Genomic DNA, 19,620 nt, shown 5'->3' with positions numbered 1-19,620 from the left:
TTGGTCACCTTTATTTGGAGTTATTAATATTGTGAATATACTTGTGTTCAGTGCCTGGTACGTTGTGCCTTGCTCTGTTGTATTTTGTGCCTTTAAATCAACGCAGCAGATCCAAGCAACAGCAGCCCCCTGATCACCGCAGCCTCCTGATCACCACAGCCTCCTGATCACCACACCCTCTGTCTGTGGAACAGCAACTGTACGTGAAGCCTCCCCCCACCAGCCAGAAGAGCCAACACAGCTGTGAACAACACCCACCAGAGGAGCTGCTGCCAACTGGAAAGCAGCTGCTACCGCAACCGTCTGAGCAGCAACCACAACCCAAGGAGCCCCTGCCACCCAGGGAGCAGCCACTGAACACCTCAACATCTACATATGTCAGCGAGATCAAACATGGGTAGGCAAAGAAACCCCCAAAGGAAAGAAAAGGAGGACTCGCCAGAAAAGCAGCTAAGTGAGACAGAGATATGCAACATGACGGAAAAAGAATTCAGAATAAGGTTCCTAGAGTACATGCACCACATGTTCAAGAAGCAAGAAGAAACAGATGAAAAACTCAACTACTTATGCAAGAAGCTAGAAGAAACAGATGAAAAAATCAACAACTTAAGTAAGTCCCAAGAAGAAATGAAGAGTGACATAGCTTCAATAAAAAACTCCATTGAAAGTATCAACAGTAGACTGGGAGAAGCGGAGGAACGAATTAGTGAATTAGAAGACAAGGAAGCAAAACACACTCAAACTGTACGGCAAATGGAGAAAAAAATTAAAAGACAGGAGGAGAGCCTAAGGGAGCTTTGGGACAACATGAAACGAAACAACATACGAATAATAGGGGTGCCAGAACAACAGAAAGATGAACATGGATTAGAAAACCTATTCGAAGAAATAATATCAGAAAACTTCCCTGAGGTGGGGAAGAAAAAAGTCACACAAGCCCAGAGAGTCCCAAACAAGGTGAACCCGAAAAGACCCACACCAAGACACATCATAATTACCATGGCAAATGTTCAGGATAAAGAGAGAATCTTACAGGCTGCAAGAGAGAGACGGAAAGTAACATACAAGGGATCTCCCATTAGATTATCAAATGATTTCTCAACAGAAACACATCAGGCCAGAAAAGAATGGACGGAAATCTACAAAGTGATGCAAAGCAAAGGACTGAATCCAAGAATACTCTATCCAGCAAGGCTATCATTCAAAATTGAAGGGGAAATAAGAAGCTTCACAGACAAAAAAGGGCTAAGGGAGTTTATCACCACCAAGCCAGCCATGCAAGAAATGCTAAAGGGACTGGTGTAAAAAGAAGAAATATCAAGCTCAGAAAGAAAACAGCCACACACACACACACAAAAAGAAATGGCTACAAACAAATACCTTTCAATAATAACTTTAAATGTAAATGGACTAAATGCTCCAACCAAAAGACATCGAGTGGCTGAATGGATAAAAAAACATGACCCATACATCTGCTGTCTACAAGAGACCCACCTCATTAGAAGGGACTCACACAGACTGAAAGTGAAGGGATGGAAAAATATCTTTCACGCAAATGGAAAGGAAAAGAAAGCTGGGGTAGCAATACTTATATCTGACAAAGTACATCTCAAAGTGAAGGCCATAACCAGAGATAAGGAAGGCCACTTCATAATACTAAAGGGATCAATACAACAAGAAGATATAACCCTGGTAAACATATATGCACCCAATGCAGGAGCACCCACATACATAAGAAAACTTCTGGAAGATATCAGGGGAGAGATCGACAACAATACAATCATAGTAGGGGACTTTAATACACCACTGACATCACTGGATAAATCCGCTAGACAAAAACTCAGCAAAGAAACAGCAATCCTAAATGACTCACTAGATCAGATGGACTTAATTGACATCTTCAGAACACTTCACCCCACAGCTGCGGAATATACATTCCTCTCAGGTGCTCATGGGACATATTCAAAAATAGACCACATATTGGGTCACAAGCAAAGTCTCCACAAATTCAAGAAGATTGAAATCATAAAAAGCTTCTTCACAGACCACGATGGCATAATGTTAGAAATAAACTACAATAAAAACAACCCAAAATACTCAAACACTTGGAAGCTGAATAGCATGTTATTAAATATTGATTGGGTTACCGATGACATCAAAGAAGAAATTAAAAACATCCTGGACACTAATGACAATGAAAACACAACAATCCAAAACCTCTGGGACACAATGAAAGCAGTCCTGAGAGGGAAGTTTATAGCTCTACAGGCCTATCTCAAAAAACAAGAAAAAATGGTAGTCAATCATCTAACTCTACAACTCAAAGAATTAGAAAGAGAGCAACAAGAAAACCCCAGAGTGAGCAGAAGGAAGGAGATAATAAAGATTAGAGCAGAAATCAATGAAATAGAGACCAAAAAAACAATACAGAAAATCAATGAAACCAAGAGCTGGTTCTTTGAAAGGATAAACAAGATTGACAAACCCCTAGCCAGGCTCACCAAGAAGCAAAGAGAGAGGTCCCAAATAAACCAAATCAGAAATGATAGAGGCGAAATAACAACAGACCCCACAGAAATACAAATGATTGTTAAACAATACTACGAGCAACTCTACTCCAACAAACTGGACAACCTGGAGGAAATGGACAAATTCCTAGAAAAATACAACATTCCAAAACTCAATCAGGAAGAATCTAAAAACCTCAATAGGCCAATAACTATGGAAGAAATTGAAGCAGTCATCAGAAAGCTTCCAGCAAACAAAAGCCCAGGGCCAGACGGCTTCACAGGGGAGTTCTACCAAACATTCAAGGAAGAACTAAAACCTACCCTCCTCAGACTACTACAAAAAATTCAAGAGGAAGGAACGCTTCCAAGCTCATTCTATGAAGCCAGCATCACCCTAATACCAAAACCAGGTAAAGACATCACAATGAAAGAGAATTACAGGCCAATATCCCTCATGAACATAGATGCCAAAATCCTCAACAAAATCTTAGCAAATCGGATCCAGCAGTACGTCAGAAGGATCATACACCATGACCAAGTAGGATTCATCCCAGAGATGCAAGGATGGTACAACATCCGTAAATCAATAAATGTGATACATCACATAAACAAATTGAAAGAAAAAAACCACATGGTCATATCAATTGATGCAGAAAAAGCATTCGACAAAATCCAACACCCATTTTTGATAAAAACTCTCAGAAAGGTGGGAATAGAAGGATCATACCTCAACATAATAAAAGCCATATATGACAGGCCCACTGCCAACATCATACTCAATGGACAAAAACTAACACCATTTCCCCTAAGAACAGGAACAAGACAGGGATGCCCACTCTCACCACTCCTGTTCAACATAGTACTGGAAGTATTAGCCATTGCAATTAGGCAAGAAGAAGGAATAAAAGGCATCCAAATTGGAAAAGAGGAAGTAAAACTGTCCTTATTTGCAGATGACATGATATTATACATACAAAACCCTAGAGACTCCATCAAAAAGCTACTAGACTTAATACATGAATTTGGCAATGTAGCAGGATACAAAATTAACCCCAAGAAATCTGAGGCATTTCTATACACCAACAGTGAACTTTCAGAAAGGGAGATCAGAAAAACAATCCCATTTACCATCGCACCAAAAAAATTAAGATACCTAGGAATAAACTTAACTAAAGAGGTTAAAGACCTCTACTCAGAAAACTACAGGACGTTGAAAAAAGAGATAGAGGAAGACATAAACAGATGGAAGAACATACCATGTTCTTGGATTGGTAGAATCAACATCATTAAAATGTCCATACTACCCAAAGCAATCTATACATTCAACGCACTTCCCATTAAAATACCAATGGCCTTCTTCAAAGATCTAGAACGAACTCTCCAAAAATTCATCTGGAATAAAAAAAGACCCCGAATAGCTGCAACGATCCTGAGAAAGAACAAAGTAGGTGGGATCTCAATGCCAGATATCAAGCTGTATTACAAAGCCACTGTTCTCAAAACTGCCTGGTACTGGCACAAGAACAGACATATAGATCAGTGGAATAGAATAGAGAGTCCAGAAATTAGCCCGAACCAATATGCTCAATTAATTTTTGACAAAGGAGGCATGAACATACAATGGAGCCAAGATAGTCTCTTCAATAAATGGTGTTGGGAAAATTGGACAGACATATGCAAGAAAATGAAACTAGACCACCAACTTACACCATACACAAGAATAAACTCAAAATGGATAAAGGACTTAAATGTACGACAGGAAACCATAAAAATTCTAGAAGAATACAAAGGCAACAAAATCTCAGACATATGCCAAAACAATTTCTTCACTGATACAGCTCCTAGGGCAGTTGAAACTAAAGAGAAACTGAACAAATGGGACTACATCAAAATAAAAAGCTTCTGCACAGCAAAAGAAACCATCAACAAAACAACAAGAAAACCCACCTCGTGGGAAAACATATTTGCCAACGTCATATCTGATAAGGGCTTAATCTCCAAAATTTATAGGGAACTCATACAACTTAACAAAAAGAAGATAAACAATCCAATCAAAAAATGGGCAAAGGATCTAAATAGACACCTTTCAAAAGAGGACATTCAGAAAGCCAAGAGACATATGAAAACATGCTCAAAGTCACTAATCATCCGAGAGATGCAAATCAAAACAACAATGAGGTACCATCTCACACCTGTCAGAATGGCCATCATCAACAAATCAACAAACGACAAGTGCTGGAGAGGATGTGGAGAAAAAGGAACACTTGTGCACTGCTGGTGGGAATGCAGACTGGTGCAGCCACTATGGAAGGCAGTATGGAGGTTCCTCAAAAAATTGGAAATGGAACTCCCATTTGACCCTGTGATCCCACTACTAGGAATATATCCCAAGAAACCAGAAACACCTATCAGAAAGGATATATGCACCCAGATGTTCATAGCAGCACAATTCACCATAGCTAAGATCTGGAAACAGCCTAAGTGCCCATCAGTAGATGAATGGATTAGAAAACTGTGGTACATCTACACGATGGAATACTATGCTGCTGTTAAAAAGAAGGAACTCCTACCATTTGCAACATCATGGATGGAACTGGAGAGCATTATGCTAAGTGAAACAAGCCAGTCAATGAAGGAAAAATACCACATGATCTCACTCATTCATGGATAACAAAGACCATTACAAACTTTTGAACAATAATAGATACAGAGGCAGAGCTGCCTCAAACTGATTGTCAAACTGCAGTGGGAAGGCCAGAGAGAGTTGGGGGGCAGGAGGGAGGGGAGTAAGAGATCAACCGAAGGACTTGTATGCATGCATATAAGCATAACTAATGGACATAAGACACTGGGGGGTAAGGGAGGGTAGTGGTTTGTCAAGGGCGGGGGGGGGGGGGGGAAAAGGATACTTATGTAATACCCTTTGTAATACTTTAAGAGGAAAATAAAAAAAAAAAAAAAAAAAAAAAAAAATAACTCTTGCAATCCTAATATATAAAAACCTAGAGTCCATAACGACCAAAGGCTCTACCAACCGGAAGTCAGTCCTTCAGGCAGTGCTGGGTTGCCGTAGAGACCCAGCACTGACTGCTGCTGCTGTGGGCGTGGCAACCCAGCACTGACTGCCAAGGGGGCTGCGGATCAGGCCCAGAGAGAGGCCTGAAAAGACAGGCCCGGTCTGATCCGCAGCCTCCGTGGCAGCTGTTGATCAGCCGTTGCCTCTCTCTTTCTCCCTGGGCCTCCGCGGGTGCTGCTGATCAGCCCTGCCTCTCTGATGAGGCTCAGAAACGCTGACTGGCATGGAAACTGACCAATCAGAACCAAATCTGGGTGAAGTGCGAGGAGCCAATGGCTGCATAGGAGGTGGAGCTTTTGACACTGCCTGGCATAGAAACCGACCAATCAGAACCTAATCTGGGTGAACTGCGAAGGCAGAACCTAAGGTGGGGGCTGACAAAGGGTTTTAAGGGCAACAGCTGTTTGGTGTAAGGTATGAGAAAGCGGTTCAATTTTTTAATGACCAGTGTGGCAGTATAGTGCATATGTCTGGCTATCAGTCCAGATATAGGGATTATGTATTTTTGTTGCCAAGAGCACCTTTTCCTGCTGAAAAAGGCTTTTTTCCCCCATTTAAGCAATCCTATCCTATATATCTATACTAATAAAAGGGTGATATGCTAATTAGAATGGGTCAACTGGCCATCTTCCAGACTTCGGATTTCCTTCTGGACAAAGCCATGGTGGTGGGGGCTGTGGCAGAGAGGGCAGTAGGGGGCGAGATCTGGCTGGCAGGGGAGGGCCATTGGGGGCGAGATCAGGCTGGCAGGATAGGGCAGTTAGGGGTGATCAGGCAGGCAGAGGCAGCTGGGGGCGAGATCAGGCCAGCAGGATAGGGCAGTTAGTGGCGATTAGGCAGGCAGGCAACGGCAGTTAAGGGCAATCAGGCAGGCAAGCAGGTGAGCCGTTAGGAGCCAGCGGTCCCAGATTGGAGAGGGTGCAGGCTGGGCTGAGGGAAACCACCCCATGCATGAATTTTGTGTACCGGGCCACTAGATCAATAATAAAAAGTCAAATTACAAAATTTAAAAATTTGAATTTATGTTTCACCATGAAGGCATAGTTATGGCAATAGCACATGAAGAAATGCTCAAGATCATGGAAGTGTAATTTAAAACCACAATAAGACAAACTATTTCACATCCACTAGAATGGCTAAAATTGAAAAGACAAACGATAAAAACTATTAGCGAGAATGTAGAGCAACTAGAACCCTCAAATCGGATAATCTATAATTGTGCAACCATTATGGAAAATATTTTGGCAGTTAAATGCAAATCTACCATATGATTTAGCAATTTCACTTGTAGGAATATATCCAAAAGAAATAAAAACACATTTTCATGTAAAGAACTCCTAACAAAATACTTATAACAAGACTATACCATTCTCAATAGCCAGTGGAAACAACTCAAGTGTCCTTTAACTGGTGAATGGACAATAATATAATACAACATATTTATACAAAACACTGCTTGGTAATTAAAGGGAACAAAGTACTGATATAACTACCACATAAAGGAACAGAGTAAGAGAAACAGCCAGGCACAAAAGACCACATATTATAGAAGTGAATTTTTATTTTTATGAAATTTCCAGAAAAGTTATCTATAGAGCAAAGCAGATTAGTAGCTGTCTGTGGCTAAGAATGGGAAATGACTAAATTGGCACAAGGAATCTTTTGATGGTAATGAAAATACTCCAAAGTTAAGGTGTGTTGGTTAAACAACTGTAAATTTACAAAATATCATTGAATTGTACACTTAAAACAGGTTAATGTGATGGTATGTAAAGCATATCTCAACAAAGCTGCTTAAAAATGTGTTAAGCTAAGAGGTCCATAGCATATTGTTATGTGAAAAAAAAAAAATCTTTCCAAAACGTATTATATAACTTACTTTCAGTTAAACATTTAAAAAAACTTGAAGTGCATAACCAAGAATATGAACAAGTCTGGGGAGTGAGATAATGGGGAAACTTGTACTTTCTGTTTTATAGCCATTTTGTTTGCTTGTTTTTAAATTTTCAAACACAGAACAAACTCTTTCTCACACATGGGTGCAAAGCAAGGGAGGTGGTTTGAGTAGGTGCCGTAGAAAGAAGCAGTCACAACCAGCCGTCAGGAGGGGAATGCTACTGGCATCTGGTGGGTTGAAGACAGGAATGCTACACAACATCCCAAAATATAGAGGACAATCCCCACAACAAATTACATGCCCGGCTGGCCAGCATAGCTCAATGGTTGAGGGTCGACCTATGAACCAGGAGGTCAGAGTTTGATTCCCAGTCAGGGCATATGTCCAGGTTGAGGGCTCCATCCCCAGTAGGGGGCGTGTAGGAAGCTGCTGATCAAATGATTCTCTCTCAACACTGATGCTTCTATCTTTCTCTCCCTCTCTGAAATCAATAAAAATATATTTTTAAAAAACAAAAACTATGAGAGTAGAAGTGAGCTGGTTGTTCTATATTTAAAAAAAAAATTTAAATATTAAAAAAATATAATATATATATATATATAAATAAAAATAAAATATATATATGAGATATATATATAAAAATTACTTGGCCCCCAAATGTCAATAGCACCAGGGTTAAGAAAGCCCAATTTACAATAATAGTCCTTCTTAGTCCTTTGAAATTCAGAAAATGTATACCTATCAAGACTTTACAGAAGAAAACAGTAAACACTGATATAAAGGTATTAAAATTTTTTTAATTAAAATTATCCATGAAAAGATAACACTAAGATAGTTTTTAGCCTTAGCCTCTTCAAGCAAATTAAAATAGTTTTAGTATGCTGCTTATGCCAAACTGACATAATGTAAGAAAACTATCTTGAAATCTGCTGCATTAAGTAGGAAAAATAGAGTAAGTCTCCTAGGTATGTGTACTTTAATAAAGAGAAGCCTCAATAACCCACCAGATTCAAACTTATGTGATCAGATGCCTCACACTGACTAACTTAAATATGCAACGCACACTCAACTAATGTTTCTAAGTAAAGGGCATACGCTCAGAATACCTCTGCATACCTAGAAACCATCACTCGAAGAGCACATTAAAATTCTGAGGACACAAGAAAAGAATGATGAAGCAGTCACTATTCTGACTTGGGTAAGGGACTGGGGTCCTTGGTTGGAACACTGTCAGATCTATTGTCTTGATTTACAAGACACTGGACAAAATACTATTCTGTGACTATATTTTTAAAAGTGCTAGTAAATAAAAGCCTCTGTTGTAGAATACAGTTCTAAGGACCACAGAGGAGGACTGTGGAGGAAAGGAGCAAAGAAAAAGGGAAGAATAAATACCTCAATCCTCCGTTTTGCTTTGTCATAAGCTCTTTCTTCTTTAGTTCGATCATCGTCAGAGTCATATTCAGATTCTGAGCTCAGTTCTTTACTTGGCTTTTTAACTAATGTTTTCACTGAATCTTTCTCATCTGACACCTTTTCTTCCTCTTCTTCACCTTCACTGCCTTCACTTTCTTCTTCCTCTTCACTCTCTTCTTCTTCTTCTTCTTCCTCTTCCTCCTCCTCCTCCTCTTCCTCGGGGTTTTCTTTTACTTCTATATGCACTGTGTTTCCTTCTTTCAGAAAAAAACAAGAGATTTTATAATAAAAATTAAAAATGAGATTCCCATCAACATAAGTGACCTTAAAGACAAATAAGGCAGCATTATATCTTTAATTCCAAATAAGTCTTTGCCCATATGCTACAATGAAGACTGCCATTTAACAGTGAACATGTAAAGCATTAATCCATACATAATCAAATAAAAAAAAGAAAGACATTACTAAGCCAGGATACAAGAGGACAGAAACCTGGGATGTTGAATACAATACTTGGTATTGCCTTCCCCTGGGGTTTATGTGCGGAATTCTGGAGGAGGCAGCTCAAAGGCTGAGCAGTGCTTTCTAGCCCCTCAGTGAACAGGAGCATTGGGAATTCAGGCCTACCAAGGATTCAGGGAGGGCAAGGTAGATGAACACTAGATAACACCCTTACTGTGAGGTAAAACCTGAAAAACTGTACCCTAGCAGTAAGGATGAATTGGAAGTAAACAGAACCTCCCCCTCATTCTTAGCAGAACACTTCTAGGTTCTCTGAATTCTACATTTGGAATAATTAACTAGTGTTTATTATTCCTAGTTCACTCCTGGTGAATATATGAAGAAATTCTTTTTGGAGGGTGGGAAAAAAAAATCCTTGACCACAAATTATTTCTATACATTTACAAGTATAATATCTATATATATTATAAAAACACATGAAAACAATTCACATGAGGAAAGCCAGCATACCCAGAGGGCTTCCACTGAAGTCATAAAGCCAAAATTAAAAAATGACTATGCTTCTAACATCCAGGGAGCAAAAGATAAGATTAAATTTTTAAAAAAATAAAATTATTACCAGAAGACAGATCAGAAGAAATAATCTAACCCTGCTGGAGTAGCTCAGTTGGTTAGAGAATCGTCCTGATATGACAAAGTTGTGGGTTCAATCCCCAATCAAGAACACATACAAAGAATCAACTAATGAATGCATCAATAAGTGGAACAACAAATCAATATTTCTCTTTCTCTCTCCCTCCCTATCTAAAATCAATAAAAAAAATTTTTTAAATGAGCAAACAACTAGAATAAACCATGGAGACTTAATAAGATGGAAAATATAGTAAAGTGAAAAAAATAAAATGCAAGAATATAGTATTGCCGAGACCGGTTTGGCTCAGTGGATAGAGCGTCGGCCTGCGGACTGAAAGGTCCCAGGTTCGATTCCGGTCAGGGGCATATACCTGGGTGCGGGCACATCCCCAGTGGGGGGTGTGCAGGAGGCAGCTGATGGATGTTTCTCTCTCATCGATGTTTCTAGCTCTCTATCTCTCTCCCTTCCTCTCTGTAAAAAATCAATAAAATATATTTTAAAAAAAAATAAAAAGAATATAGTATCAAGGTCTACCTAGTCATAACTAGATTACCTGAGGGGAAATAATGAGTAATTACATTGCAAAACTGATAAAAAACATAAAACCATACATTTATAAAGCTCTACAGGCAGAATAAATGAGAAAAAAATCAACCCCAGTTATATCATAATTAAATTGCTAAAAACCAAAGACACATGAAAAATTTATTTGTTGAATCCTCAACAGAAATAATGAAAGACAAGACAAGGGAGTAATATTTTCAAAGGATTAAATAAATAAAAGCTTAGCAAAGGCCCTAACCGGTTTGGCTCAGTGGATAGAGCATCGGCCTGCAGCTCAAGGGTCCCAGGTTCGATTCGGGTCAAGGGCATGTACCTTGGCTGCGGGCACATCCCCAGTAGGGGGTGTGCAGGAGGCAGCTGATTGATGTTTCTCGCTCATCGATGTTTCTAACTCTCTATCCCTCTCCCTTCCTCTCTGTAAAAAATCAATATATTAAAAAAAAAAGAAGTTTAGCAAAGAACTCCTCACTCAGTAAATATATCCTTTAAGAATGAAGTTAAGAAAAAATATTTTTAGAAAAGCAAAAATGGAATGTCTCACTAATAGATTCCTACTAAAGGAAATTCTAAAAGGAATTCTTCTGGCAGGAAGAAATAACCTCAAATGGAAGGTCAGAGATGTAGGAAGAAATTAAGCCCAACAAAAAGCTAAGAATTTAGGTAAATTTAAATAAATATTGACTATAAAAAATATGGTATTATGGGGTTTAAAATAGAGAATTAAAACAAATAGAACAATGACATATAAATTGAGAAGTGAGTAAATGTTACTCATGTATTCAGTGGTCTTTGCATCGTCTGGGAAGATGGTAACATTAGACAATGATAGTTGAAAGGTCCATGTTAAAAGTCTCTAGGTTAACACTAGAAGTAAATGAAAAAGTACACAACTTCTAAGCTCATGGAAGGAGGAAAAAATGTTAATAAAAAGAATCCAACAATCCAAAATATAGTAAGGAAAGAGAGAAAAAACACAGACAAAACAAGTAACAAGGATTTAGTGAGATAAGTATAAAACCAATATATTTCATTAATTACAACAAATGTAAGGTATAATGAATGGGCTAAGTGCACTAGGTAAAAAATAAAGACTGACAAACTGGATATAAAAATCTCAACTACAGGCTCATTAAGGATACAGAAAGAATAATAAATATAGGAAAACAGCACGTAAATCAAAGCGTGTGGAACTGTATTAATTAAAATCAGATAAAGTACACTGTTAAAGGCTAAAGGTATCACTAAAAATGAATAAAAATAAAGTATAAAGTAAATATAACATAAACAAATAATATATCAGTAACAGTTGATCCATCAGAAAGATGTAAGACTGTATTCACCTAATAATGTAACACCAAAATACAGAAAGCAAAAGTTGGCAAAACTCAGGGAAAAATAGATAATCTGCAATCATGGTGGAAGATTTTAACACATCACTTAGTAAAAGAAAAAGCACACCAGAAAAAACTCAGAACATAAAAGACTTAATCAAAACGATCAGCAAACTTGACTAAACACAGTGAACAAGACAACCAAGCACACCCAATCACATATGAAACATTTATAATAATCAACTATTTGCTGGGTTGTAAATTCTCAACCCATTGCAAAGGACAGAACCATGTATGTCTTCTGATCACAATAACTTAACAAGAAGATAATTAGGAAGGCCTTACTAATGTAAATTAAGAAATGTACCTCTAAATAAATCATAGGGCCCTAACCGGTTTGGCTCAGCGGATAGAGCTTCGGCCTGCGGACTCAAGGGTCCCAGGTTTGATTCCGGTCAAGGGCATGTACCTTGGTTGCGGGCACATCCCTAGTAGGGGGCGTGCAAGAGGCAGCTGATCGATGTTTCTCTCTCATCGATATTTCTAACTCTCTATCCCTCTCCCCTCCTCTCTGTAAAAAATCAATAAAATATATTTTTAAAAAATAAATCATAGGTAAAATTAACATATATCTAAATGTAAATTTAAAGAAATCAACATAACCGAACCTGTAGAATTTTGCTAACGCCATGCTTAAAGAAAAATTTATAATTTTAAAAATATGTATTTGGGGTGAAAGACTGAAAAAACAAAGAGACAAATATCCAACTCAAAAAGGAAAAAAACCAGCAAATTAAATGTAAAGAAAGCTGATTTTAGTAATAAAGGATAGACAGTAATTACAAAAAAACACTTTTTATTCAGAGTGATTAGGAAATATACTATTATTTCTATTTTCTTTGTATTATATTTTAAGTTAAAGAGGCTTTTTGTAGGCTAGCTTTAATAACTTAACCCCATTTATAACATTATCACTCTAAAAAACTGTATTCTAAATCCCAGGCAACTATCTTACAAATGACCTTCTGAAAAACCACCTATTCATGAAATGGGATCCACATGAGGATTTAGGAACCATAGCAACGGAGAGCAAAACTGCTCCGTCCTCAGGAATGCTCAAATAGCAGTCATTATCAGGAGACGTTAACTATTCGTTAAATATAAACATCTCTAATAACCACTGGATTTATCAACAAGTGCTTATGAGCTATTCACCTTTTTCTCTCTCCTCATCACTGACCATAGCTTCCCAGTCATCCAATCCAGCTTCCTCAGTTTCTTCCTCCTCTTCTGTAAATAAAAGTTTTCATTAAAGACATAGAAAAAAGTGGAAAATTATGCTGACCTAAAAAGAAATGTTTTAATTATGCAAAAAAAAAAAATACAATTTCATTATCTTTGGAACTAATTTTCAATATAACTTTCATGTTGTAATTTTTTATTACTAAATGATTCAAATTCCCTAGTATTTTGAATACAGGTTGGGGCAAAAATAGTTTTACAGTTGTTTGTATGGAAAATGCAATAATTAGTAAATAATAATCCTATATAATAAAAGCCTAATATGCAAATTGTCCCCTAGACCTGGAGCTCAACCCAGAGTTTAACCACTTGCTATAACAAGTGCTGACCACCAGGGGGCAGCGCGGAACATGGCAGGTGTCAGCAATGTGGCGCTGGCAGTGGGCGGCAATGGAGGTGCAACCAGCCCCGATAAGAGCAGGACCAGGGTGGAATGGTGGAGCAGGTGAGTGGGCAGCGCCAGATCAAGGCAGGTGTGAGCGGGGCCCTGATCACCCCACCAATCACCCTGCAGATGGCAACCAGCAGCAGGGCTGCTGCCCGGCTCCCAGACGCTGAGGGAGCCTGGCAGGGGTCCAATGACTCAGGCAGAGGGTGAGGGGCGCAGGGGACCGGGGTCTCAGGTGCTGCCCAGGGCCCAGAGGTCAGCTGGGACCTGCCCTTCCACACCAGAGGCTCAGGCTTTGATTGCTGGCCAGGCCTAGGGACTGCACCCATGCATGAATTTCATGCACCAGGCCTCTAGTACAAGAACAAACTCTGTTTCATGTACTCATAACTGTAAACCTACTCTTGCCCCAACCAGTACACTAGGGCACATGATCACACTCTATTCTTGAAGATAAATGAAATTTCACATATATCTTCTTTTTGATTTTTCAACTAAACTTTATAAACATAAGAATTTATTTTTCTTTAGCCTCTATAGATACATACAAACACTACATAAATCACATAATTGGATGTACAAAGCTACATCTCTACTCATGTTGAAAATTAGAACAGATGTTGTGCTTACAATGCAAAAATAGTCAGAAAGGTATTATTTTGAATATTAGAAACTTAATACTGCCTTAAACAACAATGACACTTTTACTGAAATCTAATTAGGCAAAACTATTCTCAAAAGATGAGGGCACATGTAGTATTTGCTTCTCTGGAAAAATCATCATTTGCCAGCAAGTTTGGATAAGTCATCTTAAGGAGGAGGAAACAACAGTCAGGAACATGTGCCCAAAGAGGCCTCCTTCCAGTTTAGCAATTCTTTTTACTGCTACAGATATCACCTACAATCCTGGACTGCTATAAGCATGTCAAATGGAATTTCTCTAGTTTCATTATGCTAAGCTAAGATGTGCCCAAACAAATGATATTATTTTACACTGTGAACCAGGGGGGGGATGTAGAGAGGGACTATCAATAATATTTTTCCCCAGGGTAGGTCAGTCTTGACATCCTCAAATGTTTCTACTCCCATTCCTGTCTTTGAACACTTGAGAGTCTCTTGATTTTACCAAACATACATTATGTTAGCCTGTGGCTTCCTATCAATATCTAGTCTCATGAATTAGAACAATATTTATCTTAAAAAAAAAAAAAAGAAAAGAAAGCCAGAGACTTTCTCCAACCTAAAAACACAAACACTGAATAAACTGAATTGATTTACTAAATAAGAGGCTGACCTCTAAGAATGTTTTAAAAATAGTAACTTTTATGACTCTTAAAAAGTCCTAATTAAAAATGCTTGCAATTTTTCTTCAGAAAGATTAAAGAACTTCAGGTCTTCTTGATACCACCTAAGATTTTTGACCCATCAATAGAAAGAAAGTAAAAAACCTCTATCCTCTCAACAAAAATTTTATTCTACAAAAAAAAAAACAACAAATTGATTCAAGGCTCACTTCTACACTTTTGCAATGTGGAAATAAAAATAAATGATTTAGAAAGGACTATAAAAAAAGGCCACCCTGCAAGATATTTGGTTTCTCCAAACTAATAACTAAGACAGTTAGGACACATCAATGCTATTTAATAAGAATTTATTAGTCAATGCTACTGGCCTGGTTCAACAGGAGGTGGTGACTCTTCTTTTTCTGGTACACCTTGTTCCACAACTTCTATAGCAGCACTTAATTCTATTGGCTCAGACACTGAGTGAAGGGCAGAGACCAAATTAATATTTTTCAGTATATAATTTTTGTGAGGATACTCTGTTAAGTATTGAATAAAAATCATTAGTATATACTTAATTCTTTATCAAGTTCAAAAAATGTTTAAGTATCAGTCATATATTTTACAGAAAATAGTTTTTCTTTCTGCTCAAAGAATAGAATGTAAAAATACAGAAGACTGAGAAAAAAAGAAAATGATAGTTGTACTTTTCAGTTAAGAATAGTTATTCAGGGGGCAGGTCAAGATTGCAGCATAGGTAAAAGCGGTACTCAACCTCCTCCTACAACCACATCAGAATTACAATTAAACTACAGAACAGCCTTCAGAACTGCCTAAAAGCTGTCCAAATGGAAGTCCTACCATAGAGAATTAAAGAAGCCACATTGAGCAGAGGTGTGGAACAGGCTGGTCTAACACCCACTGGTGGCATTTGAGCTGTGTAGGTCCCCCATGAGGAGCCAGGGGTCCCAGCCCACATCAGACCCCTCAGCCCAGGCTGAAAAAACCAGCAGGGATTGTGGCTAAGTGAACAAAGAATGATAGAGTCTCAGGCAGTTCCTCTTAAAAGGGCCAGCGCACTCATTCAGACCCACTCCCTCTGAGCTCCAGCTCTGGGGCAGCAGCTTGAAAAGATCCAAGGACATAGGGGGAAGACCTAAATTATCTGACATCAGGGCAAGAACTGGGGGGCAGATTTCTCCCAAACAAAAGTGCTGGCAGAGATCACTATTCCTTTGATGACCCCTTCCCCCCACAGAGTCAACAATCAGCACCATATCTGAGTCTCCATCAGTCTGGCTTACACTGTTTGCCCACCATAGTGATTCCCTGAGATCTGGCCCTATCCAATTTGCAGGCCCACCCAAGGTATTTCCAGTGGCTTTTCTACATGAAATGGCCAGTCATGGCTCAGGCTTCAGACTTCCCTAAAATCTCTCAAACAAGCAGCAGCTGGCTTTAGCATACCCTATACCTCTTGATAAATAGCCCAGGCCTGGCACTAGCAGCAGCCTGCCTTGATTCACAGCTTGGCCTCTCCTGGGCACCTCCAAGCCCAAAACAGGTAGCAGCAATCTACAGATCGTTCTGTAGCCCATGACTGGGGGTAGTGGGGGAGGAGGGTGGAGGTTGGCCAAGCAGGGAACAGGCAATAGCTGACTTTGAACCTCCCAGGAGGTCCCAGAGCCAGTGCACTCAGTGGTCAGATTAAGACCACGCCAGATTACAACCCTACCACATCCATGAGCAACACATCCAAGGGATGCATTTGGTGAGCACCAAAGCCACAATGAAACAAGTCCTGCTCCATAGGGGGTGTCTCCTGCACACTAGCTCTTCAGCTGTAGTCACAGCTGGTCCTCACAGCTGATTAGCCTAGAGGTCAATCCCTTCCCAGTGATGCCAACAGCAATCAAGGCTCAACTACAACAGAACAGTGCAAAGAGCCCACACAGGGATGCATCTAGAGTGCTGAGCTCAGGTGACTGGGGAGGTGAGCCACTGGGCAATACAGGACACCTACTATACAAGGAGACTCTACCAATTCCAGGAGACAAAGCAGCTCTACCTAATACATAGAAACAAATACAGGGAAGCAGCCAAAATGTGGAGACAAAGAAACATGTTGCAAACAAAAGAAGAGAATATCTACAGAAAAAGAACTAAATGAAATGGAAGCAAGCTAACTACCAGATACATAATTCAAAACAATAGTTATAAGGATGCTCAAGGAACCTAGTGAGAACTTCAAGGAACTTAGTGAGAACATCAGCAACATAAAAAAGGACCATTCAGAAGTGAAGAATACACTAGCTGAAATGAAGAATAATTTACAGGGAGTCAACAATAGAGTAGAGGACGTTGAGAATCAAGTCAGCAATTTGGAATATGAGGAAGCAAAAAAAAACCCCAATCAGAAGAGCAGAAAGAAAAAAGAATCCAATATGAGGATAGTGTAAAGAGCCTCTGGGACAACTTCAAGCATACCAACATTCACATCATGGGGGTACCCGAAGGAGAAGAGAGGGAGCAAAAAATTGAAAACCTATTAAAAAAGAAATGACAGAAAACTTCCCTTATCTGTTGAAATAGACACACAAATCCAGGAAGCACAAAGAGTTCCAAACAAGATGAACCCAGAGAGGCCCACTCCAAGGCACATCATAATTAAAATGCCAAAGGTTAAAGACCAAGAGAGAATCTTAAAAGAAGCAAGAGAAAAGCAGTTAGTTACCTATGAGGGAGCACCCACAGGGCTGTCAGCTGATTTTTAAAAAAATATATATTCTATTGATTTTTTACAGAGAGGAAGGGAGAGGGATAAAGAGTTAGAAACATCGATGAGAGAGATACATAGATGAGCTGTCTCCTGCACACTCCCCACTGTGGGGGTTGTGCCCACAACCAAGGTACATGCCCTTGACCAGAATCGAACCTGGGAGCCTTCAGTCTGCAGGCCAATGCTCTATCCACTGAGCCAAACCGGTTAGGGCTATCAGCTGATTTCTCAAGAAACTTTGCAGGCCAGAAGGGAGTAGCAAGAAATAGTCAAAGTGACAATAGCAAGGATCTACAAACAAGATTACTCTACCCAGCAAAGCTATCATTTAGAATTGAAGGTCAGATAAAGAGCTTCACAGACAAGAAAAAACTAAAGGAGTTCATCATCACCAAACCAGCATTACATGAAATGTTAAAGGGTCTTCTTAAAGAAGAAAAAGGAAAAGATAAAAAATGTGAATAAAATGGCAATAAATACATATCTATCAACAATTTAATGTAAAAATCAAAATAAACAATCAAGGAATCTAATGAACAAAATATACTGATGAATAAAATAGAATCAGAGGCATGGAAACATGGAACAGACTAAGAATCTCAGAGGGAAGGGCGGAGGAAAGAGATTAACCAAAGAACTTATATGCATGTATGCATTACCTACGGACATAAACAATAGGGTGGTGAAGGCCTGGGATGGGGCAGGAACCAGTGGAGAGGGACAAAGGGGAGAAAGAAGGTGGGGACATCTGTAATACTCTCTCAACAATAAAGATTAAAAAAATAAAATTAAATTAAAAAATAGTTATTTATAGGGTAGGATCCAGAGTTTTTAAACACAAGTACTTTTTCATCACTCTATTACTTCAACCAGTTAAGAATAACAAAAATCAGAAAAGTGTGAAAAAAATCAGTTTTAATATGCCATTCTGACTTGTTGATTTCTTTTTTAAAGCCATTCTGTTTTAAAGTGTGGGAAAAAGCAAAAAAAAATGTTTCTAAATCAGACTATTTTGTATACAAACCTTCTTTATTTTCTAGCTGCTGTGGAGTTTTTTTCTTCTTTTTATCTTCATAAATTGGCCTTTTCTTTGGCAAAGAGTCTTTTGATGGCACTTCAACACCTGAGGGATAATGGAAAATTTCAGGTTTATACTAACCTGTATGTCACCTTAAGAGATAGTACTTAAACACATAACATTCTATTCACCTCAAAGATACATACCTTAAAATATAAAAAATAACATTCATGGAAAAACCTTTTTTATATAAGGCATTCTAAATTTTACCCATACAATAAAATTCCATTATGTTGGTGTACAGTTCTAAGACTTTTGACAAATACCTAAAATTATACAACCACCATCACGATGATGCAAAAAAATTCCATCACTCTGTGGATATTATGTAGTCAAACTCTGCTCACATCCTTAGCCCCTGGCGGCACTGACCTGTTCTACATCTTCAAAGATTTGCATTTTCTAAATGTCACAGAAATGTACCTTACAGTCTGGCTGCTGTCATCTTAAGGGATGAGTCATCCTCTTTGTTGTATGTACCAGTATTTCATTTCTTTTTACTGCTGAGTAGCATTCCATTGTATTGAAGGAACACAGTTCCTTTCTTTATTCAGGAGGCAATTGAAGGACATTTGAGTTATTTTTAGTTTTTGACATTTATAAATAAAACTGATATGAGTATTTGTATGTAGAGGTTTTTGTGTGAACATTTCTCTGGGGTAAAGATTTTGTAGTGGAAATTATGGCACATTAGGTAAATATGTATTTAATTTTCTAAGCAAATGACCACTGTTTTCCGAAGTGTCTTTACAAGTTTGCATTCCCAACAGTACTGTATGAGAGTATCAACTGTTCAATATCCTCACCAGCATTTGGTTAAAAGAGATGTTTTGATTCTTTTTAATTTATGTATTCTAATAAATGTGTAGTGATATCTCATTGTAGTCTTAAATTGAGACC

At 38.5% G+C, this 19,620-nt stretch overlaps 1 protein-coding gene across 2 annotated transcripts in view; it reads right to left on the bottom strand.

The window, feature by feature from the left end:
• EIF5B (eukaryotic translation initiation factor 5B) overlaps positions 1–19,620 on the bottom strand; it is a 62,053-nt gene that overhangs the window by 22,614 nt on the left and 19,819 nt on the right. Inside the window, exons 7-10 of one of the 2 annotated variants that reach the window (XM_070429863.1) lie at positions 18,667–18,765; positions 15,253–15,342; positions 13,106–13,180; positions 8,879–9,156 (exon numbers count right to left, since the gene is read on the bottom strand). In XM_070429863.1, the coding sequence (XP_070285964.1) occupies positions 8,879–9,156; positions 13,106–13,180; positions 15,253–15,342; positions 18,667–18,765 (542 nt within the window). The remainder of the gene's footprint in view (positions 1–8,878; positions 9,157–13,105; positions 13,181–15,252; positions 15,343–18,666; positions 18,766–19,620) is intronic. The other variant, XM_070429864.1, reaches the window with a different exon arrangement.

This window comes from Myotis yumanensis, unplaced genomic scaffold (assembly GCF_028538775.1).
Source record: "Myotis yumanensis isolate MYYU_CA2020_CCGP unplaced genomic scaffold, mMyoYum1.0.hap1 SCAF_11, whole genome shotgun sequence".
Lineage (NCBI taxonomy): Eukaryota > Metazoa > Chordata > Mammalia > Chiroptera > Vespertilionidae > Myotis > Myotis yumanensis.
Note: the sequence above shows the minus strand (reverse complement) of the source record. Positions and strands in the feature narration are given on the sequence as shown.